Below are 25,480 nucleotides of genomic sequence, written 5' to 3'. Positions count from 1 at the left end.
AAATCTTTTCATACTAGTTATTAACTTGGTATTTCAGTATCTAGGCATAAACATAGAATCTTCAATTTTTGGTTCAGTTCTTTGTCAGTGACTTCTGGTAGACATTGTGCTTGTAAATATCTATATGTGAATTCGTTTGGTATATGGAGATGTTCTGAGTATTTAAATAAGATATTTACATGAATTTCACATTAGCAAGGTATTTATAGATTTAGGTTTAAGTTAGTGATGTACTGTTTTAGGGGTCAGCAGCCTTTTTCTATACAGAAACAGGTTGTAAATCTTTTAGGCTTTGTGGGCAATATAGTCTCCCTTGCAGCTACTCAATTCTGTGTCATAGTGTGAAAGGAGCCACAGGCCATATGTGAAAATGTGAAGCGCTACTGTGTTCCAATAAATCTTTATGGATGCAGAAATTTTAATTTTATATAATTTCACATACTATGAAATACTTTTTTAAAATTTTCAACCATTTAAAAATGTAAAAATTATTCTTAACTTACAGGCCATATACAAAGAGGCAATGACCTAGTTGTCCCATAGGCATAGTTTGCTGACCCCTGGTGGGTGCTATATGGCTGTTGTAATTGAAACAGGTTAAAAAAATAAAAAGAAGTGCTGCCTGAGTAAATCAACAACCTTGGCAGAAATAAAACACGAAAATGCATTAGTTTATATAGCTGTATCATTTATCTGTTCATTTACTGGGAAGCCTATGGTTATGAATCAGTTGTACATGGCATTTTCAGTAGTTTATGAAGAGAAAGACAATTATTTTGAAAATGTTCTTAAAGCTATCTGTTCTAATATTTGAACATAGTCTTTTGTTACCAACAATATTTTCAGTTTCTGTATACTCTTTTCCCAAGATGATTTCTGATATTCCTATGCCATTAATTTTCTGCTTGCTCCCGAATGTATATTTCCAGGTTATACTGTTGTGAATTCATTTATCCAAATTGGTAATTCACTTTTGTACTTGCATACCTTATTAGCATCTTTAAGTTAACATGTTTAAAATGGAGCTCTTGGTTTTTCTTCCCATGCCATTTCTCTATCAGTTTCCCTCCAATAAATGGCAGCACTGTATAGCCACTAATGAATACAAAAATATGGGCATCCAGTCTTTTCCCATTTCAAATAACACCCAGTCCTTTGGTAAGTGCTATGACATCTGTCTCCAAAATATACCTCAACTGTGGTCACATTTCAGTATTTTTATTCCACTGCCTAATCCAAGCCATTAGCATCTCATGCCTGGATCAATGCAATAGCTTCATCATTGTTTTCCCAGCATTTTTCTTGAGTTCTTCCTTACATTCTCCACATAGCAGCCAGAATGATCTTTTAAAAACATAAATTGAATTATATAACTCTGCTGTTAAAACATAGTTTTTTTGTTGCACTTTAAATAAAACTCACCGTGGTTCAAAAGGCATTGTATTATTTACCCACTGTTCACCTCTACAACCTTTAGCCTTCCTTACCCTCACTTTACATGATGCAGCCATAGAAACCGCCTTTTAATTCTTCTAATAGGCCCAAGCCCTTTATGTCTTTACCTGTCCCTTTAACTGCTTGGAATGCTTTATCCCCAATTCTTCATATGGGTACCTCTATTTCATCCTTCAAGTCTCAGTTTAAACATTACTTTCTCTAACAGGCCTCTGTATAAAACTAGGTTCCCATCCCAGCATTCTCCATCATAGTACCTTGAGCAGATGTTTGTGGAATGAATGAAGGAATGAATGAATAAAAGTATCCATTTAATTATGCCATGTGTGGTTTGAGAGGGAAGATTCAGTGGAAAATCTATGGATGATAGCATAGCAAAAGGTAGTAGTTACCATCCAAATGGTAAGAGTATTTACAGTAATCCACCAAGTAAGAAAATGAAAGATGAAAAGGTAAAAATAACTTTCCTGTGTATGCATGTGTTTTGCTTGCATGTTAGCTCTGTAAAGGTCACACATCAATTTCAAAAGGCCTTACACATATTTTAAAGATTCAGAACATAAAGGTTTCTGTACAGATTGTAAACTTATGAGTAATTGCCTAATATAGTATTTTTGCAGACCATGCATTACAAACCATTAATGGGTTGTAAAGTGACATGAGTGGGTTATAGCCCACATTAAAAAACCAAATAGAATAGAAGATGTCAGAGTATTTTGCAAACAGTAAGGGTAAGTATTTTTATTTATATAACAGATAGCTAATATGAGTCAACAGTAAATCCCAGTGTCCTTGTATACTTATAGTAAGATGGACCTTCTTGGAGTGGGATCAAGAATGAATTCTATGCTTGGGTAAGATCAGCCTCCCTATGTGTCTCTACTTTCATCTGTAGGATTAAGAGAGATTCCTAGACATCGCACTCCACCTTGCTTTCCAACACTTTCAGCCTGGACATTATTATTTGATTGTACCACAACTAATTTCATTACATCTCTTCCTGCTGTTTATGCTGGTCACTACAAGGAGTTTAAGATTCTCATATCATCCCTCACTAAAATTTCCATAGCTCCATCTGTCTCTAGCCTTTTCCTCTACAATGCCTGGGACCCTGTGTTATTCCCTGTGGAACTAATTTTATTATTAGCAAAATTCCTTCTGTTGTCAACTTCTTCCCTGCACACTCCCTCCACCATCTTCCTCTGACTGAAATCTGCCTTCCTGAGGACATTGTTTCTTTGTAGCCTTCTCCGTGTTCATTGCTTTTCCTTAGCAGCCATCATAACAGTGGACTAACTGGTAAAATATGTGTCCTTATTGCTCCTCACTTCCACTTCCAGACCTTTATCAGTCCTTCTCTAAAAATCTTCAGCTTTGAATTTGATGTCAAAAGATCATCACCTACTTATTGAGGTGTTTCCCCTCATTTCCTGATAATTTTTGGTTATTGGTCTAGAATTGCTGTCTTCTTTTTTTTTAATGTCATGCAGTATGTATGTATTTTTTTAAATTTACATCCAAGTTAGTTAGCATGTAGTGCAATAATGATTATAAGAGTAGAATCCTGTGATTTATCCCCTACATATAACACCTAGTGCTCATCCCAACAAGTATTTTCCTTAATGCCCCTTGCCCACTTAGCCCTTCCCCCCACCCACAACCCCTCCAGCAACCCTCAGTTCATTCTCTATATTTGAGTCTCTTATGTTTTGTCCCCCTCCTTGTTTTTATATTATTTTTCTTCCCTTCCCTTATGTTCATCTGACATTCTCCTTGCCAATCTGGAATCTTAAATTCCACACGAGTGAAATTATATGATATTTGTCTTTCTCTGACTAATTTTGCTTAGCATAATGCACTCTACTTCCATCCACGTTGTTGCACATGGCAGGATTTCATTCTTTTTGATTGTCAAGTAATACGCCATTTTGTGTATGTACATACACACACACACACACACACACACACACACACACAACACACAATGGGCTCTTTCCCACTTGTTCTCTTAGCCAACAATGGCCATTATTGATAGCGCTGCTATAAACATTGGGGTGGATGTGACCCTTCGAAACAGCACACCTGTATCCTTTGAATAAATACCTAGTAGTGCAATTGTTGGCATGTAGGGTAGTTCTATTTTTAATTTTTTGAGGAACTTCATACCGTTTTCCACAGTGGCTACACCAGTTCGCATTCCCACTAGCAGTGCAAAAGAGATCTTCTTTCTCTACATCCTTGCCAACATCTGTCATTGCCTGCATTGTTAATTTTAGTCATTCTGACAGGTGTGAGGTGGTGTCTTATTGTGGTTTTTTTTTTTTTTTCAAAGTTTATTTATTTTTGGGACAGAGAGAGACAGAGCATGAATGGGGGAGGGGCAGAGAGAGAGGGAGACACAGAATCGGAAACAGGCTCCAGGCTCTGAGCCATCAGCCCAGAGCCCGACGCGGGGCTCGAACTCATGGACCGCGAGATCGTGACCTGGCTGAAGTCGGACGCCCAACCGACTGCGCCACCCAGGCGCCCCTTATTGTGGTTTTGATTTGTATTCCCCCCCCTTTTTTAAATTACATTTCCTTGATGATGAGTGGTGTTCAGCATTTTTTCATGTGTCTGATAGCCATCTGGATGTCTTCTTTGGAAAAGTGCCTATTCATGTCTTTTGCCCATTTCTTCACTAGATTATTTGTTTTTTGAGTATTGAGTTTGATAAATTCTTTATAGATTTTGGATACCAACTCTTTATCTGATATGTCATTTGCAAATATCTTCTCCCATTCTTTTGGTTGCCTTTTAGTTTTGCTGATTGTTTCCTTCATCATGCAGAAGCTTTTTATTTTTATGAGTTCCCAGTAGTTTATTTTTGCTTTTATTTACCTTGCTTCTGGAGATGTGTTGAGTAAGAAGTTGCTGCAGCCAAGGTCAAAGAGGTTTTTGCCTGCTTTCTCCTTGAGGATTTTGATGGCTTCCTGTCTTATGTTTAGGTCTTTCATCCATTTTGAGTTTGTTTTTGTGTGTGGTGTAAGAAAGTGGTCCAGGTTCATTCTTCATGTTGCTGTCCAGTCTTCCCAGCATCATGTGCTAAAGAGACTGTCTTTATTCCATTGGATATTTGTTCCTGCTTGTCAAAGATTAGTTGGTCATACATTTGTGGGTCCATTTCTGGGTTCTCTATTCTGTTTGACTGGTCTAAGTGTCTGTTTTTGAGCCAGTACTATACTGTCTTGATGATTACAGCTTTGTAATACATCCGGAATTGTGATGCCTCCAGCTTTGGTTTTCTTTTTCAGGATTGTTTTGGCTCCTCGGGGTCTTTTCTGGTTCCATACACATTTTAGGATTGTTTGTTCCAGCTCTGAAGAATGCTGGTGTTTTTTTGATAGGGATTGCATTGAATATGTATATTGCTTTGGGTAGTATCGACATTTTAACAATATTTGTTCTTCCAATCCGTAAGCATGGAATATTTTTCCATTTTTTTTGTGTCTTCTTCAATTTCTCTCATAAGCTTTCTACAGTTTTCAGTGTATAGATTTTTCACTTCTTTGGTTAGGTTTATTCCCAAATGTTTTATGGTTTTGGGTGCAATTGTAAATGGGATTTTTCCCTTAATTTCTCTTTCTGTTGTTTCATTATTGGTGGATAGAAATGCAACCAATTTCTTTGCATTGATTTTATATCTTGCAACTTTGCTGATTTCATGGGTCAGTTCTGGCAAGTTTTTGGTGGAATCTTTTGGGTTTTCCACATAGAATATCATATGGTCTGTGAAGAGTGAAAGTGTGACATTCTCCTTGCCAATCTGGATGCCTTTTATTTCCTTTTGTTGTCTGATGCTGAGGCTAAGACTTCCAATAGTATGTTGAATAACAGTGGTGAGAATGTACTTCCCTGTCATGTTCCTGACCTTAGAGAGAAAGCTCTCAGTTTTTTCCCCATGGAGGATGAGATTAGCGTTGGGTCGTTCAAATATGGCTTTTATGATCTTGAGGTATGATCCTTGTATCCCTACTTTCTTGAGGGTTTTTATCAAGAAAGGATGCTGTATTTTGTCAAATGCTTTCTCTGCATCTAATGAAAGGATCATGTGGTTCTTATTCTTTTCTTTTGTTAAGGTGATGTGTCACATTGATTGATTTGCAGATATTGAACCAGCCCTGCATCCCAGGTATAAATGCCACTTGATCACAATGAATAATCCTTTTAATGTATTGTTGACTCCAGTTGGCTAGTATCTTGTTGAGGATTTTTACATCTATGTTCATCAAGGAAATTAGTCCATTGTTCTCCTTTTTAATGGGGTCTTTGGTTTCTGAATCAAGGTGATGCTGGCCTTGTAGCATGAGTTTGGAAGTTTTCCTTCCATTTCTGTTTTTGGAACAGCTTCAAAAGAATAAGTGTTAACTCTTCTTTAAATGTTTGGTGGAATTCACCTGCAAAGCCATCTGGCCCTGGACTCTTGTTTTGGGGGAGGTTTTTTATTACTAATTAAATTTCTTTACTGGTTATGGATCTGTTCAAACTTTCTATTTCTTCCTGTTTCAGTTTAGGTAATTTATATGTTTCTAGGAATTTGTCCATTACTTACAGATTGCCCAATTTATTGGTATATAATTGATCATAATATTCTCTTATTGTTTGTATTTCTGCTGTGTTGGTTATGATTTCTCCTCTTTCATTCTTGATTTGATTTACTTGGGTCCTTTTTCTTTTTGATCAAACTGGCTAGGGATTTATAATTTTGTTAATTCTTTCAAAGAACCAACTCCTGGTTTCATTGATCTTTTCTACTTTATTTATTTATTTATTTATTTATTTATTTATTTATTTTTATTTTTTTAAATTAATTTATTTTTTTCAGATAGCATTGATTTCTGCTCTAATCTTTATTATTTCCCATCTTCTGCTGGTTTTGAGTTCTTTTTGCTGTTCTTTTTTTCAGCTTTTTTAAGGTTAAGGTTAGGTTGTATATCTGAGACCTTTTTTCCTTCTTTAGGAAGGCCTAGATTACTATATACTTCCCTATTGTGACCACCTTTGCTACATGCCAGTGGTTTTGATCAGTCATGTTATCATTTTCATTTGCTTCAATGTACTTTTTAAACTCCCCTTCGCCTGGGTGGCGCAGTCGGTTAAGCGTCCGACTTCAGCCAGGTCACGATCTCGCGGCCCGTGAGTTCGAGCCCCGCATCAGGCTCTGGGCTGATGGCTCAGAGCCTGGAGCCTGTTTCCGATTCTGTGTCTCCCTCTCTCTCTGCCCCTCCCCCGTTCATACTCTGTCTCTCTCTGTCCCAAAAATAAATAAACGTTGAAAAAAAAAAAATTTTTAAACTCCCCTTTAACTTCTTGGTTAACCTGTTCATTATTTAATAGAATGTTCTTTAATCTCCAAGTATTCATGGTCTTTCCAAATTTTTTCCTGTAGTTGATTTCAAGTTTCATAGTGTTGTGGTCTGAAAATATGCATGGTATGATCTTGATTTTTTTGTACTTGTTGAGGGCTGATTTGTGTCCCAATATATGATCTATTCTGGAGAATGTTCCATGTGTACTTGAGAAGAATGCATATTCCACTGCTTTAGAATGAAATGTTCTGAATATCTGTTAAGTCCATCTGGTCCAAGATGTCATTCAAAGCCATTGTTTCCTTGTTGATTTTCGGCCTAGATGATCTGTCTATTGTTGTAAGTGGAGTGTTGAATTCCCCTACTATAATAGCATTATTATCAATGAGTTTCTTCATGTTTGTGATTAATTGGTTTATATATTTGGGTGTTTCACGTTGGGGCATAACTGTTTATAATTGTTAGGTCTTGATGGATAGACCGACCCCTTAATTATGATATAATGCCCTTCTTCATCTCTTGTTACATTCTTTAAAAAAATTTTTTTAACGTTTATTTATTTTTGAGAGAGAGAGAGAGAGAGAGAGAGAGAGAGAACGAACGAACACGAGCAGGAGAGGGCCACAGAAAGATGGAGAAGCAGAATCTGAAGCACCTCCAGGCTCTGAGCTGTCAGTACAGAGCCCAACTGGGGCTTGAACCCACAAGCTGTGAGATCATGACCTAAGCCAAAGTTGGACACTTAACTGACTGAGCTACCCAGGTGCCCCTACATTCTTTATTTTAAAATCTACATTGTCTGATATAAGTGTGGCTACTCTGGCTTTCTTTTGGCAACCATTAGCATGATAGATGGTTCTCCATCCCCTTACTTTCTTTTTTTTTTTTTTAATTTTTTTTTCAACGTTTTTTTTTTGTTTGTTTATTTTTGGGACAGAGAGAGACAGAGCATGAACGGGGGAGGGGCAGAGAGAGAGGGAGACACAGAATCAGAAGCAGGCTCCAGGCTCTGAGCCATCAGCCCTGAGCCTGACGCGGGTCTCGAACTCCCGGACCACGAGATCGTGACCTGGCTGAAGTCGGACGCTTAACCGACTGCGCCACCCAGGCGCCCCATCCCCTTACTTTCAATATGAAGATGTCCTTAGAGATAAAATGGGTCTTGTAAACAGCATATAGAAGGATCTTTTTTTTCTTATCCATGCGATACCCTGTGTCTTTTGATTGGAGCCTTTAGCCCATTGACATTAGAGTGAGTACTGAAAGATATGAATTTATTGCCATTTTGTTGCCTGTAGAATTGAAGTTTCTGATGGTGTTCTCTGGTCCTTTGTTGTCTTTGTTGCCTTTGGTCTATTTTTGTTTTTGTTTTTTGTTTTGTTTTGTTTTTTCATCTTTTCTCCCCTCAAAGAGTCCCCCTTAAATTTCTTGCAGGACTGGTTTAGTGGTCATGAATTCCTTTAGTTTTTGTTTGGGAAACTCGTTATCTCTCCTTTTATTTTGAATGGCAGCCTTGCTGGGTAACGAATTCTTGGCTGCATATTTTTATGGTTCATCACACTTAATATATCCTGCCACTCCTTTCTGGCCTGCCAAGTTTCTGTGTATAGGTCTGCTGTGAACCTGATCTCTCTTCCCTTATAGGTTAAGGATTTTTTTTCCCTTGCTACTTTCATATTTCTTTCCTTGTCTGTGTATTTTGTGCATTTGACTATGATATGCCTTGTTGATGGTCGTTTTTTGTTGAATCTAATGGGAGTTCTCTGTACTTGTTGGATTTTGATGTCTGTGTCTTTTCCACAGTTTAGGAAAGTTTTCTGCTATGATTTGCTCACATAAACCTCCCACCCCTTCTGTCTTTCTCTTCATCTTCTGGGACTCCTTTGTTTCAGATGCCTTTCTTTTTTAATGAGTCACTGAGTTCTCTATGTCTTGTATCGTGCTTTTTTGCCTTACTTTCCCTCTTTTTCCTGCATCATTATTCTCCATAATTTTGTCTTCTATATCACTGATTCGCTGCTCTGATTCATCCACCCTTGCTGCTGTGGCATCCATTTGAGATTGCATGTCAGATATAGCATTTTTAATTTTTTCCTGACTAGATTTTACTTCTTTTATCTCTGCAGAAAGGGATTCTATGCTTTTTTCAACCCCAGCTAATATTCTTATTATTATGATTCTAAATTTTAGTTCGGACATCTTGCTTATATCTGTGTTGATTAAGTCCCTGGCTGTCCTTTCTTCCTGTACTTTCTTTTGAGGTGAATTCCTTCATTTTGTCATTTTGGAGGAAGGAAAAGTATTAGTGAAATAAAAAAAATAAAAGTTTCAAAATTAAAACCAACAGAAAAAATCAAATAAAGGGAGCTAGATGCTAGGTGTGCTCTGGTCTGGTTTTTGAAAGAAGCTGATAGAATAGAGAAAAAAGGGGAAGAAAAAGAAAAAAAAAGGTAAAACATTTAAAATAAAAAATTATACAATAAAATAGAATAGAATGAAATGAAGAAAGTAAAATAGAATAAAAAAATTTACAAGAGAATATAGTAAAAAAAATTTGTAAAAATGGGAAATAAAAATAAATTCTTTCTGTATCCAAGAATAAGAGAAAAAGAAAAGGGGGAAAAAACACCAAATAGATGGACCAGGAAACAGAAGAAAATCTGAATGAAATTACATCCGGTTTCCCCTAGAAGTCTAAATGTGAAGCACTTTATAGTCCTTACACTAAGCAGAGAGAGAGACTTGTGTTGGTCTCCTAGGGCCTGAGCTTGGTTGGCGCAGTTGGTTGGAGCCTGGTGCAAGGGCTCTCTTCTCCACTAATTGGTACTGTTTAGTTTACTGGGGTGGATTGGTTGGCAGGCATGCATGTCTATGTGAATGCATGGGAGAGGTGAAAATGGGGTCACCCAGCTTCCCAGTCTCTGGCTCTGGAAATCTGTGCTCTCACAGACCAGCAGTCAAGCACCCCACCTTTGTCTTTGGCTTCTATCCACTCCCTACTTCTACACTGTCTGTGTCCATGCTGTCAGCCTGTCAGGCGGAAGCTCCCTCCTGAATTATATCTCATATGGGGCTGTGTTTCCAAATCCCTCACTTTTGAGAAACCTGTGCCTTGGACCCCCTCTGACCCTATGGGGGAGGGTCTCGCTGGGCAATGGCCAGGTGCCCGCTTGCCCCTTGGGAACATGCATGCGGCTATGCTGTTGCAGAAGTTCAGAGATTGTAGACAGGTGCCTGCCTGCCGCAGAAAAAGTTTGGGTAATTGCATAGCAGCAGAGGTTCAGGGCTTATGGCAGAACACAACATACAGCCAGTGCCAGGTTTCATCACACCATGGTGTCTTTGTTCCAATATGAGTGAATGTGGCTGTTCTCCAGGGTCTGTTGGGACCTTTGCCTGTGGGGAGACTGTACAGCCTCTACCAAATGCTCTCGTAGGAGGAGAACCACTTCTCCTCGTATGGCCCCCAGACCTCTCAGACCTCGTGTTCCAGGGGATTCACCTTTCTCTATCCTAATTCTTGGTAATTTAAATATCTTTGTAAATGGTTCTTCCAGTACCTCGGACTCTTAGTTTCTTGAATTTCTTTCCTACAGAGGTCTTTTTTTCTCCAACCTATATCAGCTATATCTCCCATTCTCCTATCATTTAATTATAATTCTCAAATCTTAATTTGAGGCTTTGATTTTCTGCTTACCATATCTCATCTTTCTAGCTCATTTCCTTTGATGTCCTAACTCCAGCAGTCCTTCAATACTACTTAGGCCTCTAATCCATTGTTTCTACCATCTGCTCAAGATGATTACCTCTTTCATGTTTTTTCTTCCTTCCTTACAGTGGGTTAAATCCCACGGTTAATCATTATAATCACTTTCTTGTGTATAATCCCAACTCTTCCTTTAAAGATCCTGCATGACAAAAATCCTTACTTTTGATAAATCCAACTCCATCTATTCTGTGCCTTACAGCTAAAAGTGGCTGCAGACAAATAAAATCATGGTGTTGGTGTACCTTTAAATTCATGACCATGGTCTTTAGAGAGCCCCTTAATGTTGCTAGGCAGTCACAGTATATTTACCTGGTTTATCTACACTCCTAAATGGTTATTTTGTACTTGTCCTCTCCTCAGGCCTTTAAAGCACCTTTCCCTTATTCTCACTCTCAACTGATGCCTTTCTTTCCTGTTTTGTTTCACTGACAAAATAAAGGCAATATAAGCAAAATTCTACAAATTCCCAGCTTGGTCTCTGTTTACTTACCTGCATTTTACAAAAGTATTCTCCTTTTGTTACTCTAGATGGCTTGTCCAGTCTCCTATCGAAGACCAAGCCTCCATGTTTGCTTTGGATTGCATTCTTTATCCCCTCTGGCCTATTCAAGGATTTGACCTAATTCTTCCCGGTGTTTCCTGCATCATTGGTATTTTTCTCTAATAGACCATTACCTCTAGTAGAGCATAACCACAAACATAATGTTATGTCTTCTATTTTTCTTCCCCTTCTAATAATCACTGCATTCCTCTAGTCCCCTTGATAACAAAACTTTCCCCAGAGAGTTGTTTATATTTCTTGTCTCTAATTTATTTATCCCCATTTCTCCTTAGCCCAATCTAAGCAAAGAATTGCTAGTGCTTCTGTCAAAGTCACCAGTGAAGTGACCACGTGACTAAATTCAGTGGTAATCTTGTCCAGTGTAATGACCTTTAATTGCATCTATATGCACAGTTTTATATCTTTAGTTTATATTTCCACTCCAGACCTGTTCCCGGCTTTCCAGATTGATATATCCACTTGCTTATCTTCTCCATTTAAATGCTTGATACACATTTCAAACTTACCTGCCCAAAATGGAAGTCTTCATCTTCAGTCTTGCCTTTGAATTGATACCAACTTCATCTTTCCAGTTACTCAGTCTAAAATCTTTAGGATCATTACTGACTCCTTTCTGTCAGAAACTGTATCCAATATGTCGAGAAATCTCTTTGATACTATTTTCAAAATATATCTAGAATCCAGCTATTTTACATCACTTCTATCACACTGGTATAAACCGTTATCATCCTTATCTTAGTATATTCCATTAGTCTCTTCTGTGCTTCTGTCCTCCTCTGCCAACCCCTTCCCAAGTGTTTTCAACACAGCTAACAAATTTATGTATGTATGTATTATTTAAATGATTCATTTTAATGTGAATCATTTAAGTAATCCTGTCACTTCAGTAGTTTCCCATTTCATTCAGAGTAAAAGTCAAAGCCCTTACATTAGCCTAAACACCTCAACATATTTCCTGTCCTTACCATCACTGTTCTTTCTGTGACCCATCTCAGTCAGTGCTCATTTGACTTCAGTTACATCAGACTCCTTGTTGTTCATTAAGTATTTCGTGCTGGTTGTTTTCTTTGCCTGAAATATTCTTTTTCTGTATATTCTCCTGGTTTACTTCCTCACCCCTTTAAGTCTTTGTTCAAAAGCCATATTCCCCACGTGAGAACCACCCTCACCACCCAGTGTAAAATTACATAACTCACACCCCCATATTCTTCATCCTCCCTTCCCTGATTTATGTTTATTCCAAAGAATTATCAAGTTTTAATATTCAACTATATAGGTTGCTAACTTTATTTGTTCCTACTAAACTGTAAAACTCTATACCATCAGGGGATTTAGACTGTTCTGTTCACCACTATACCCTCAGTGTTTACAATTGTCCTGTCACAGAGTAGGTAGCTCAGTAAGTATCTGTTTAATAAATATGTATGCCCTGGGTTACGATGTAAAGATGTAAAATGTGTTTCTTAATATGTTTTTCTGTCAAAAAAAAAGTTTGAAGTATGTTAGTAAGTTTTTACCATCAAGTTAGGAGTGCAAAAGGTATGTAGGGTTTTTATGGCAAAAAATTGTACTAAAGTTTTGTGTGGCTTTCAAGATATAGTTCAGATGTATCACAAGAGTAGTTTATTCACCCTAGATGGAATATTTTAACAAAAAAATTCTCTGGAGTAAGAGTTAAGGTACCCAGGTAACACTTACTAGAGCCCTTACCCAAGTCAGTTTACTTCTTGGGCTGCAGTTCCTTATCTTTAAAGTCTTTGGGTTGAGGTGCTTGCTTATAATCTTTTCTAGGTCTTGTGATCTCTGAAAACCTACAGTATGCTAATTTTTGTTATAATGATCCTTGAAGAAGTGCGTATTAGTTTCAAGGATATACTTCTTTAATGAAGAAATTAATGACTCTCAGCTGTGTTCTTATCTAGTTGTATTTCATCATGAGCTAAAGAATTTGCGTTTTATTTTTAATGTTCATACTTATATGCTCACTTGTATATGGGAGAAACAAATTATTTGGATTCAGTCATTCTGCATTATCATATTTAGGAAATTATCAAAAGATGAAAAGGTAAGCTATAATATTGAAAAATTCTCAAGAACTTTAGGGAAAAAATGAATAATGTACAATCAACAGTCATTTTTTTTGTTTTGTTTTTAATTTTTCTTTTCCAGACGGTCTTAAAATCGCTACATTTGCCAAAAAACAACAGTCTTTATGTCCTTACACCAGACTTGCCACCACCTTCATCATCTAGTCATGCTGGGTAAGGTGTTTACTTTTCCTGGGAGTCTGAAATGGAAAGCTTGATTGTTACTTTGCTTTAAGCTGTATGTAAATATCAAAATGAAATCGAATCAAAATCTTGTTGAAGCATAAACTTACCACCAACTATTAACTATATAAAATTTCAAACTATTTTGGTCTGGATGGTTTGTTTGATTTTAGTGGTGGAATTTTTTTCCAAAGAAAATCTTTAGCAAAACTCCATTATGGAAAAAATAGTCAAAAATGGTACTGCTCTGGGGTGTCTGGGTGGCTCACTTGGTTAAACGTCGGACTCAATTTGGCTGAGGTCATGATCTCAGAGTCCTGAGATTGAGCCCCATGTCAGGCTCTGTGCTGAGCACTGAACCTCATTAACATTTTCACTCTCTGACCCTCCCCAGCTTGTTCCATCTCTTTCTCTAAAGTTTAAAAAAAAAAAAAGTGCTGCTCTGTTTGAAGGGGAGGGACTAGTATTAGAAGGAAGAGATTGAGTAAATGGAACTCTAGCTTTCCCCATGGCTAAAGAAGGCATATTTTTGAGGGAAGTTCATCAGGTCCTGCAGAATAGGGTTTGAAAAGCACTGATACATTTTTGTTAAGCTTTTCTATTTGAAATAAAGAATCTTATCCTTTTTTCATTATTCTTGAAACTCAAGACATTTATAGAATGATTAAAATATTTTAATATTAAATTATGTATTACATTGTTAATGCTAGATAAAGCAAACTGATCCAAAGTAAATGATTATGCCAGTAATAGAGTAATAATGTTTGTGAGTACAGTATCACTCCAGAACTACATTTGTTTTTAGATTTTCACAATTTTTATACATGTTTCTTTCTTGATACAATTTGGTGATTTTGTGTGGTAGAGACCTGTGTGCTTAAACTATGAATATTGTCAACCTTTTCCCCTCCCACCTGTGAAATATCTTTATTATTATGTATTAGAAGGAAAAAATTATTCTTTTTCTCTCATACACTACTCACAGAATACTTCTGGCTATGAAATGTGTGGTGTTCTTTCCCTCCCACACCAGGCAATTTTTCAATACCAGTTCTACAATTTTAATTTAATTCTGATATTATCTACCTGAAGACAGCATAAAATCCCATAGGTTCAGGGCTTAGTCCTCTAAAATTGTCCCCACATTAGACACAAGTTCAATATTTGGAAATATTCCTTCCTTTTCTATTTTTTGGAATAGTTTGAGAAGAATAGGTAATAATTCTTCTTTAAATATTTGGTAGGCTTCACCTGTGAAGCCATCGGGTCCTGGACTTTTGTTTTTGGGAGTGTTTGATTACTGATTCAATTTCTTTGCTGGTAATTGGTCTGTTCAAACATTCTATTCATGTTTCAGTTTGGGTAGGTTATGTTTCTAGAAACTTAACCTATTTCTTCTGGGTTGTCCAATTTGTTGGCACATAGTCTTTCATAATATTCTCTTATAATTGTGCTCCTGTGGTGTTTGTTGTTACTTCTCCTCTTTCCTTTGTGATTTTATTTGGGTCCCCCCCCCCTTTTTTTTTTTCTTGATAAATCTGGCTAGAGGATTATCAATTTTACTGATTTTTTTTTTTTTTCAAAGAACCAGATCCTGGTTTCATTGATGTGTTCTATTGTTTTTTAAGTTTCTTTATCATTTATTTATTCTCTAATCTTTATTATTCCCTTCCTTTGACTGGTTTTAGGTTTTGTTTGTTCTTTTTGTAGCTTTAGGTATAAGGTTAGGTTGTTTATTTGACATTTTCTTGCTTTTGAGGTAAGCCTGTTTTGCTGTAAACTTCCCTCTTAGAACCATTTTTGCTGCATCCCAAATGTTTTGAACCATTGTATTTTCATTTTCATTTGTTTCCATGTACCTTTTAATTTCTTCTTTTATTTCTTTGTTGATCCATTCATTGTTTCATAGCATGTTATGTAATCTCTATGTATTTCTGCGCTTTCCAGACTTTTTTTTCATGTGATTGGTTTCTAGTTTCATAGCTTTCTGGTCAGAAAACATGCATGGTATGACTTTGATCATTTTAAATTTGACAAGACCTGTTTTGTGGATCTCTTCTGGAGAATGTTCCATGGGAACTTGAGAAGAATATGTATTCTGCTATTTTAGGATAAGATGTTCTGAATATATCTGGTAAATCTCTCTGGTCTATTGTGTCATTCAAAGCCATTGTTTCTTTGTTGATATTCTGTTTAGATTATCTATCCATTGATGTAAGTGGGGTGTTAAAGTCTCTTCCTAGTATTGTATTTTCCTTGATTAGTTCCTTTATGTTTGTTAGTAAACAAACATAGTAAACACACATTTCATAGCCAGAAGTATTCTGTGAGTAGTGTATGAGAGAAAAAGAGTAATTTTTTCCTTCTAATACATAATAATAGGTCTATCTAGTAACTATTTTAGGTCTATCTAGTAACTATTTGGGTCTATCCATTATGGGTGTATAAAATTTATAATTGTTATATTTTGTTGGATTGTCCTTTTTATTATATATATAGTCTCTTCCTTTGTCTTTTGTTATACTCTTTGTTTTAAACTTTATTTTCTCTGATAAAAGTATTACTAATATGGCTTTCTTTTGACAATTTGCATGATAAATATTTCTCCATCACCTCACTTTCAATGTGCTGGTGTCTTTAGGTTGGATTATTTTGTCCATCTATGTATTGTTATTTTATTCCTTGTTTTGTGTTTGTTTCTGAAGATTTTCTCTGATCCTTTCCTGTCTTTCTATCTTTCATGGTTTGCTGGTTTTCTTTAGTGATATATTTGTATTTCTTTCTCTTTATTCTTTGCATATGTATTAGTAGTTTTTGATTTGTGGTTACCATTAGGTTTGTATATGACACCTTCTGCATATAGCAGTCTATATTAAGTTGATGGCCTTTCAAGTTTGAACCAATTCTTTATTCCTCTTCTCCCAGGTTTGAGAAATATGATGTCATATATTACATCTTTTTATATTGTGACTTCCTTGGCTGGTTGTTACAGTTATATTTATTTTTGCTATTTTTGTGTTTCCTACCTTTATCATGTCACTTTTGCCTCTCCACTCAAAGAGTCTCTCAATATTTCTTGCAGGGCTGGTTTAGTGGTCATGAACTTCTTTAGTTTTGTTTGTTTGGGAAACTCTTTATCTGTCCTTTTATTTTGAATGATAGCCTTCCTGGATAGAGTCTCCTTGGCTGCACATTTTTCCCATTTAGCATTAGAACTTATCATGCCATTCCTTTCTGGTTTAGAAAGTTTCAGCTAAAGTATCCCCTGCCAGCCCTTTTGGTTTTCCCGTATAAATGACTATCTTCTTTTTCTTGCTGCTTTTAAATTTTTTTCTTTATCGTTGTATTTGGCATTTTAATTATAATATGTGTTGTTGTGAATCTGCTTTTGTTGATTTTGATGGGGTTCTTTGTGCCTATCCTGGCTCTGAATATCTGTTTCCTTCCTCAGATTTGGGAAGTTTTCAGCTATTATTTCTTCAAATAAATTCTCTTACCCCCTTTCCTTCTTTTTCTTCTGGGACTCCTATAATGCTAATGTTACTGTGTTTGATGGAGTCACTGAATTCCATCAGTCTTCTCATTTTGAATAATTCTTTTTTCTCTCTTTTGTTCAGCTTGATTATTTTCCATTACTCTGTCTTCTAGGTCATTAATTCATTCCTTTGCTTCTTCCAGCCTGCTGTTCATTCCATCAAGTATGTTTATTTCATTTATCAAGCTCTTTATCTTTGCTGTTATTCCTTATCTCTGTGTTAAGGGTCTCATTCATGCCTTCTACTCTTTTCTCAAGTGCAGTGAGTAATTCTCATGATCATTACTTTAAATTTTCTATCAGGCATGTTTCTTATATCTGTTTCACCTAGAACTCTGGTTATGGTCTTGTCCTGTTCTTTCATTTTTGATAAGTTTTTCTATCTTTTCATTCTGTCTTAATTTCTATCCCTATTTCTGTGTGGTAGGTCGCTATGTATCCTGTTCTTGAGTATAATAGCATTCTGAACAAGAGATCCTGTAGTGCCCTGTTGTGTATTATTCCTTCTCCCCCAGGGTCTGGTGATTCCAGTAGTGTCTACAGTGTGTTTTATGTGCACTCTGTTGTTTCGTTCTGGCTGCTTTATCCCCAGGTCAGTCATCTGTAGAGGTTCTCTTTGCCTGTTGTGGGCAGTGTTTGGCCCTTTGCCTGAATGTGACACCTTTTAACTAGTTGTGCTCTGGTGTATTTGTGAAATGAGACCTGTTGCTACCACTGTGGAACTTGAAGCTCCACAAAACTCCCGTGTTTGGAGATAAGGTGTGAGCACAGGTTTGGGCTGATCTTTTGGAGCCAGAGGCTGTCACACTGAACTCTTATACAAGCATGACTGGGAAGGGTGGTTCTTTTGGAGCATGGGGGTGGGGCTTGGTGTAAGCAAGTTAGGTCATGAGTGTCCGTGCTGCACTGGTCCCTGCAGGTGGTCCGTGACCCTGCTCATGCTGAGGGGAAGTGAGTGAAATGGTGTTGGTCTGTTCCTTTGTTCCTATAGTGGTGTCTCTGTGAATGCTGCCTCTCTGGGATGTGCTCTGAAATGAGCAAATAGCCTGCCTACTGTGTGCCCCAGGTGGTCTTCAGATCACTGTTTCCATTCTATGTGTCCCTGGATTATTTGACTGCCTTCTCTCCAAGAGCATTGCAATGCCCTTTGGGCTCTATTCCCCCAAGCTGGATGACCTTTAAAACTTCAGGCCTGGGTTGCCTGGGTGGCTCAGTCAGTTAAGCATCCAACTCAATCTTAGCTCATGTCTTGATCTCACGGTTGTGAGTTCAAGCTCCATGTTGGGCTTCATGCTGGGCATGAGGCCTACTTAAACAAACAAACAAACAAACAAACAAAACTTCCAGGCCTTAAGATCTACTAATTGTAGGAAATCTGGCCCTTTTTGCTTTCCTAGCCAATTGCTATGGGAATTCGTTTTCCCCATGTGCTCCCCTTTGTGCTGGTCTGTCTCTCACTTTTATCTGAGACCAGGGATCCCTTCTCGCCACGGCAGCCACAAATCCAGTTTTCTCCCAAACCGTGTCTCCACATGTCTTACCTTCTTTGATTGGCCTCTTCTCTGCCTTTCATTGTGGAGTCTGTTCTGCCAGTCTTTAGGTGGATTTCTAGGGTATTTAGGATGATTTGATAATTATCTAGCTGTATTCCTGGGACAAGGCAAACTTCAGGTTCTCATACTCTGCTGCCATCTTCCAACTTGGCTTTATGGATTTTTACCAAGTTATACTGATGCTGTTTCCTTTGTTGGAACAGTAAGACAGAAGAATTCAAAGCCAAACAGAAGATACAGAAGCACAAACTATCTGGGGGGAGGAAGGACATGTAGAGGCTCCTTGTAATGAAAAATCATATCAATGCATATTTTATTAAAGTCTAACTAAAATCCAAGTAGTTTTTCTCTTAGTGTGTTAATCTAATGTATCTTTCAGTAAAACTAGAGATTATTTTCCCTTTTTTTTGGTGATGTATATCTGAATTTTGATTTCATGGGAGACCATTAAAAAAATTCATTTAGAACCTTAAAAGCTAATGGTTATAATTATTTTTAACTTGTGATTTTAATTTTTTATTCTACCAAATAAAAATAAGTTTTCACCACCTGGGTGGCCCAGTTGGTTGAGTGTCCAGCTTCGGCTCTGTTGAAGATCTCATGGTTCATGAGTTTGAGTCTCACATGGAGCTCACTGCTGTCAGCATGGAGCCTGCTTCCAATCTTTTGTTTCCCTCTCTCTCTGCCCCTCTCCTGCTCATGCTTTCTCTCTGTCTCAAAAATAAATAAAACATTGAAAATATGTTTTCAACATTGTAACTATATAGTAGACTCTAAAAACAAATTTCCTATTGAGTTATATAACATATCATATTATCTAATCTGGTAGATAAAGTTTGTAATTTGTTACCTAATTTATAATCTAAACAGGATAAAATAAGGGGTAATTCTGATTCTTAATGTTATTTGAGAATTGGCAAGTGAATAGAAGAACTCTGGAATTGGTTGTTGTAAATAGGAGAATTTATATATATATAATGTCCCCATTCCTTTCTTCATCTCAGATTTGGGAATTTTGAAAAAAAAAATAGTTTATTTTATTTAGGTGGTTCATTTGATGTTTAATTGGTTTTATTATTTTTTTTTTCTCTGAGATGAGTCGATGTATATTAGAAGATGGAGAAGAGTTGGATAATAACCTGCTTGTTAATTGCAGTGGAGGACTATGATGAGGTCCTGCTGCTAGATTTTACCATTGCAGTTCCAGTGAAATGGCAAACTTTAGGTTCATTCTTTATAAAGTATCAGTCTTCTATAACCAGACCAGTCAATATGGTATTATAGTGTCACTCCTAGACAAAGTTTATTATAACCAAGTCAGGAAAGTATTATGATTGTAATCTATTTCTCCAGACAAAGGACACTAAGGTATAATGAGAAAAATCCTAGATTACTCTCCCAGTTTAGCTGCGGCCCTAGATTTTTCATTTATAAAATGGGAAGCATTGTTTTTAGTTATCAGTGTGGTTGTAAAAATTCATTAAGCAGGAGTGGTACATTATATGTAAATGCATAAATTACAAAGCACAGTAAATAAAATGATTTATTTATGCTGATAAATACCATTAGTAATTAGTAATTACCATTAGTAATTTATTAAATATTAAAATAACCCTGCTAGTATGCAGCGTGATTTTGATTCATCTATTTTATAAATGAGGAAATTGAGGTATTTAGAAGACTTTTGGATTGTTCAAGGTCAATAGTAAATACTTCTCACTCTGAAGTCTCTGTGACTCTCCATCTAATATGGCTTTCGGATTCTTGACACAAATGTATAAGACTTTAAAGATGTCTTCTCTTGGGGCACCTGGATGGCTCAGTCAGTTAAACATCCAACTCTGAAGTTTGACTCAGGTCATGATCTCATGGTCGGTCGTGAGATTGAGCCCTGCGTCGGACTCTGTGCTGAGTGTGGGGCCTGCTTAGGATTCTCTCTCTCCCCCTCTTTTTCTCCCTGTCCCTCACTTGTGCTTGCACTCTCTCTCAAAATAAATAAATATTAAAAAAGTAAATATGCCTTTTCTTTTGGAGGCAGTTGTTTAGATTGAGATTTTTTTTTCCTTGTAATTGTTATATACTCTTTGAAGGGCATTACATTAGTTCACTCATTGTGGTTCTTCTCAGGAATATTCATGAAATTTCAGTGTGTAATTCCCTTTTTTTTTTTTCCAATGTATCCTTAATCATTTATTAAAATGTAGATATAAAATAACATGCTCTTAAATTATTTACTTGTAAACCATTTTATTTTCAAGGTTTGATGAGAACTGTAGATAAAAATCGTTTTAATGTTTGTTTATTTTTGAGAGAGAGAGAAAGAGACAGATGATGAGTGGGGAAGAGACAGAGAGAAAGACACAGAACTTGAAGTGGGCTCCAGGCTCTGCCTGGTCAGCACAGAGCCCAACGTGGGGCTTGAACTCAAGAATGGCAAGATTGTGACCTGAACCGAAATCGGATGCTCAACCAACTGAGCCATCCAGGCACCCCAAGAGCTGTATATATAGAGAACAGTACATTTTAAACCGTGTCCTATAAGAATTTTTTTCTTGATTTTACTACCACTAGGGGGTGCCTGGTAATTGAGTCTTTTATGTATTTACAATTTCTGAAAAAAGAAAACATTAAGAGCAGAAAATTATATATAGATTTATAATTACATTTAGAATTATATTTGAATGTAAATTATATTTTTCAGGAAATAGAATATCAAGCTTTCTGAAAATTTAAGAGCAAACTCTTTAATCATAACCTTTATAACAGTTGAAAATCATTTAAAAACACTTTTTAATAAGTCAGATTTCACTAATTAATAGGTGAAATAGTACCTCAATGGCAAAACTTCAGACTATACTATCAGTGATAGTAAAATTAGCAAGGGGGAAAAAACCAGTTAATTATACAGGTTTCATATTATTATAGGAAAAATTTTAGTCTATCCAAGATTTATTGGTTACATAGTGAATAAAAATAAGTTCTGTTTTCCTTTTCTTTAAATTTTTTTTTAATATATGAAATTTATTGTCAAATTGGTTTCCATACAACACCCAGTGCTCATCCCAAAAGATGCCCTCTTCAATGCCAATCACCTACCCTCCCCTCCCTCCCACCCCCCATCAACCCTCAGTTTGTTCTCAGTTTTTAAGAGTCTCTTATGCTTTGGCTCTCTACCACTCTAACCTCTTTTTTAAAAATAAGTTCTGTTTTCAATGAGCTTATATACTTTTCATTAAAAGTATTAGGCTTGTTTTTTTAATTCATCTCTTTACAGAAACTTTGCTTAGATACAACTCACTCTTAGTGTTCTGTCTGCCACTCAGGTTGATTCATTCAGTAAGCTTCTCTTTCCATCTACTCTAAAGGTTGGTGTTCCTGGGAGTTCTGTTCTCAGCAGTTCCTCCTACTGTAACGTCTCCCTGATACCTACTCTCAGTCCTTCACTTTCCAAATATGTATCGATGACACACAAATACCTATTTATAAACCCACATGTCCTAGTTGCCAATGGAGCTTTTCACTGGTGTGTGTCCATATGCAATTCAAAGTCATGTTTAGAACTGAGAAATGTGTACTACTATATATTTTTTTTATCTTAAAGTACAATGGTTCAAAATACTGCAGTGTAGTCCTATTAGGATGATAATTATTTAACAGGTCATTGAGTTTGGCATATAAGTAATTGATGACTTTTTTTGAGATTATTTCTTATAGAAAAAATGAGAACCAGATTATAGTAGATTTTAAGAGATAAGAGAGAAGTGAGGAATTGGAATTACTGTTATTTCAGTAAAGTCAACTATGCAGAGAAGAAGTTGAAGGATGAGTAGTAGCATCAAGAGACTAGAGAATTAGAAGAGGAGAAAGACACAGCAGATAAGAAAAATTTGAAAATATAAAACCAAAATTAGGGCTGTTGCCAAAGAGGGCATGGGAGTGGCTTAGCTCCCATGAGCTAAGTTCCCATGATCGAGAGAGAGAAAACACAGATAGCAGGTATGTGTGACTGAGCAAGGATGTTTTGGTCTCTCTTCCTCTTCTTATAAAGACACCAATTCTATCGGATTAGGGCCCCACTCTTAAGACCTCATTTAATCTTGATTACCGCTTAAAGACTGTCTCCAAATAGTCATATTGGGGGTTAGGGATTCAACATAAGAATTCTGGTTGGGGAGAGGGGAAATGCATTTTAGTCCATAGCAGGGATGCAGAGTGGAGTACAGGGTTTAAGTATGGAAATGAAGTTAGCTAGCAGGTTTAGTGACAGTAGGAAAGATAGGAGAATAATAGATTGAAGCAAATGGAGAATGTTTCCGGGTTCTGGCTTTTTGGAGCTATTATAGTAAAAGTTAGTGACAAAGTACAAATTATAGATAATGACTGAGATAGAAGATAAGTAATAGTTACAAGAATAAAAATGTTAAGTATGAAGTTAAAGTGCTTGGTAGGTGACAGTGACACAACATTTACCATTTATAAAGACAGGTTTTTTTTGCCAAGTCTTTTATATATATATATATATGACATATATATATGATATTAAATCTTCACAATAAATCAGAAATATTATTAACCAAATTTTGTAGATGGGGCAACTGAGTTAGGGGTAGTGGTGAGGTGGTGAGAAAGAGTGATTATTGGGAGTTCATTTAGGTTCTTGTTTGAAGAAGGCTAGATAGCCTAATTAACTTTAGTCTGTATTAGAAAAAACATACACCTGGGTATAAATGTTATAACTAAATGGGATAATGTTAAAGAAGAATAACCTGCATACTTCTAGAATAAGAAAGAGAATGGTAAAACTTAGTGCATCAGCAAACAATAATATGAAAAAAGGAGCACAGGAAACAAGGAAAGTAGACAGAAGAAAAACAAAATATGGTAGCAAAAAAAAGAAATCAAGTATATTGAAATGTCTGTAAAATATTAAACTCTGCTATTAAAAGCTCTCATATAGGAGTTTTAAAAATAGTCCACTATATGTTCTTTACCAGAGAAACATTTTTTGAAGAAATGGCATAGAAAAGGGAAAATAAAGGGACAGAAAATGATATTCTAGCCAATATTAATTAAAAGAATGTATAGCATTCTTTTCACAACACAAGTTGTGAACTTGTATGTACAAATCAGCAAAATTGACAAAATCCCCGGAAGAAATAGATTAACCACAATCATATACAAACATCTTTCAAAAACTAATGAATTAAACAATTGTATTCTTGCCAGCTGTAGAAGATTTGAATAGCTGAATTAAACACAAGTGCAATACTAATGAAAATTGGCCATGTACTAGAACACAAAGCTAGTATCAAAAAATTGCTATCATACTGACTTCATTCTCTGGCCATCATGCAAGAAAATTACAAGTGAAGTTATAATAAAAGATATTTCTGAGATCCTCCATACTTTTGGATACTACAGATAATTTATTTCAAAATTATAGGTTAAAATGAAATCATAGTAGCAATCACTGGATATTTAGAAATGAACATAACTGAGAGTGCTAGATACTAAAACTTAGAATATAACCAAAGTGGTACTTAGAGGGAAATACGTAATCTTAAGTCCACTAATTAAAAGACAAGAAAGATAGAAAACACTTGCATTGTACTTAAAAAAATAGAGAAATAACAACAGAGTTAACCAAAAGTAAATAGAAGAAAAGAAAGATTAAAAAGCAGAAGTTATTGATAGAGGTAATCAACATCAAATTAACTCTGTTTGGAAAGTCAAGACAGGAAAAAGTAAGAGGCAAGCACAAATAAAAATATCAGAAATGAAAAAGGGAACTTAACTACAGATTCATAAAGGTTTTCATAATAAGGTAACTATTAAATAATACTAAAGCAAGTAAGAAATTAGTAAACTTTAAAACAAAATTATACATAAATAATAACAGAAGATCTTAAAAGTGTCCCATAAATGTAATGAGCTAGGCAGCCTTCACTTCTTGGCATGAGGTTAACCTTTATTTTTGTCTACTGTTACTTATGGTTTTCCCCATCAAAATATGTAGTAATGGAAGGAGCTCTGGCTTTATAGAACACATAGACTGTTCAGTCCTATATTTGCCTGACACTGGCCTTTTGGCCTAAGGCAACATTTTTCCTCTATAAGTCTTAGTTTCCTTAGTATTATTTCATGTACGGCTATCTTCTCCAATCAGATCCCGAGCTTTGAAAAGCAAAGGGCACCTGGGTGGCTCAGTCAGTTGAGCGTCCAACTTCAGCTTAGGTCATGATCTCGCAGTCCATGAGTTCGAGCCCTGTGTCAGGCTCTGTGCTGACAGCTCAGAGCCTAGAGCCTGTTTCCGATTCTGTCTCCCCCTCTCTCTGTCCCTCCCCTGCTTGTGCACTCTCTCTCTGTCTCTCAAAAAATGAATAAATGTTAAAAAAAAAACTTAAAAAAAAAAAGAAAAGCAAGAACATTCTTAATGAGCATATTCCTCAACTTATGAAAGTGTCATGTATGTAAAAGGCCCTTAATAACAAACATTTGCTGTAATGAATGTGAGAAGTTTCATGACTAATTGAAGAATGTCACTTTTGGTTCTTGCATCCGTACTCTCTCCATTGGCTGTTTTGCTAGTTGTCAAATTCATCATAAGGTGTTTTTCAGATAAGTTGAGAGTCCTATCTATCATGTTATTTATGCAGGATGTCAATTTTTCACTCATTTACCAGATATAGATTGAGTGCCATCTTACAATATGTTAAGTTATTGTTCTAGGTGCTAGAGATACAATGAGAAACAAGCTGACAAGGTGCTTGCTTTCATGCAGTTTACAGTATAGTACGTGTAGAGGTGGGGGGACAGGCAAGAAACTATAAAAAAAACAATAGATGATAGTAAGTGCTTTCTAGAAAACCAAAATAGAGTGACATGATAAGAATTGGGTGGCTACTATAGGTTGTATGCTCAGGAAAGGCCTCTCCAAAGATGTACTGTTTAAGTTGAGACATGAATGGTGGAGGAGCCATTAAAGTGA

The 25,480-nt window shown here is 36.2% G+C and overlaps 1 protein-coding gene across 3 annotated transcripts in view; it reads left to right on the top strand.

Moving 5' to 3' along the window:
• FAF1 (Fas associated factor 1) overlaps positions 1-25,480 on the top strand; it is a 519,809-nt gene that overhangs the window by 205,918 nt on the left and 288,411 nt on the right. For all 3 annotated transcript variants that reach the window (XM_043578729.1, XM_043578731.1, XM_043578730.1), the window contains one exon: positions 13,304-13,395. In XM_043578729.1, the coding sequence (XP_043434664.1) occupies positions 13,304-13,395 (92 nt within the window). The remainder of the gene's footprint in view (positions 1-13,303; positions 13,396-25,480) is intronic.

Source organism: Prionailurus bengalensis, chromosome C1, assembly GCF_016509475.1.
Source record: "Prionailurus bengalensis isolate Pbe53 chromosome C1, Fcat_Pben_1.1_paternal_pri, whole genome shotgun sequence".
Lineage (NCBI taxonomy): Eukaryota > Metazoa > Chordata > Mammalia > Carnivora > Felidae > Prionailurus > Prionailurus bengalensis.
Note: the sequence above shows the minus strand (reverse complement) of the source record. Positions and strands in the feature narration are given on the sequence as shown.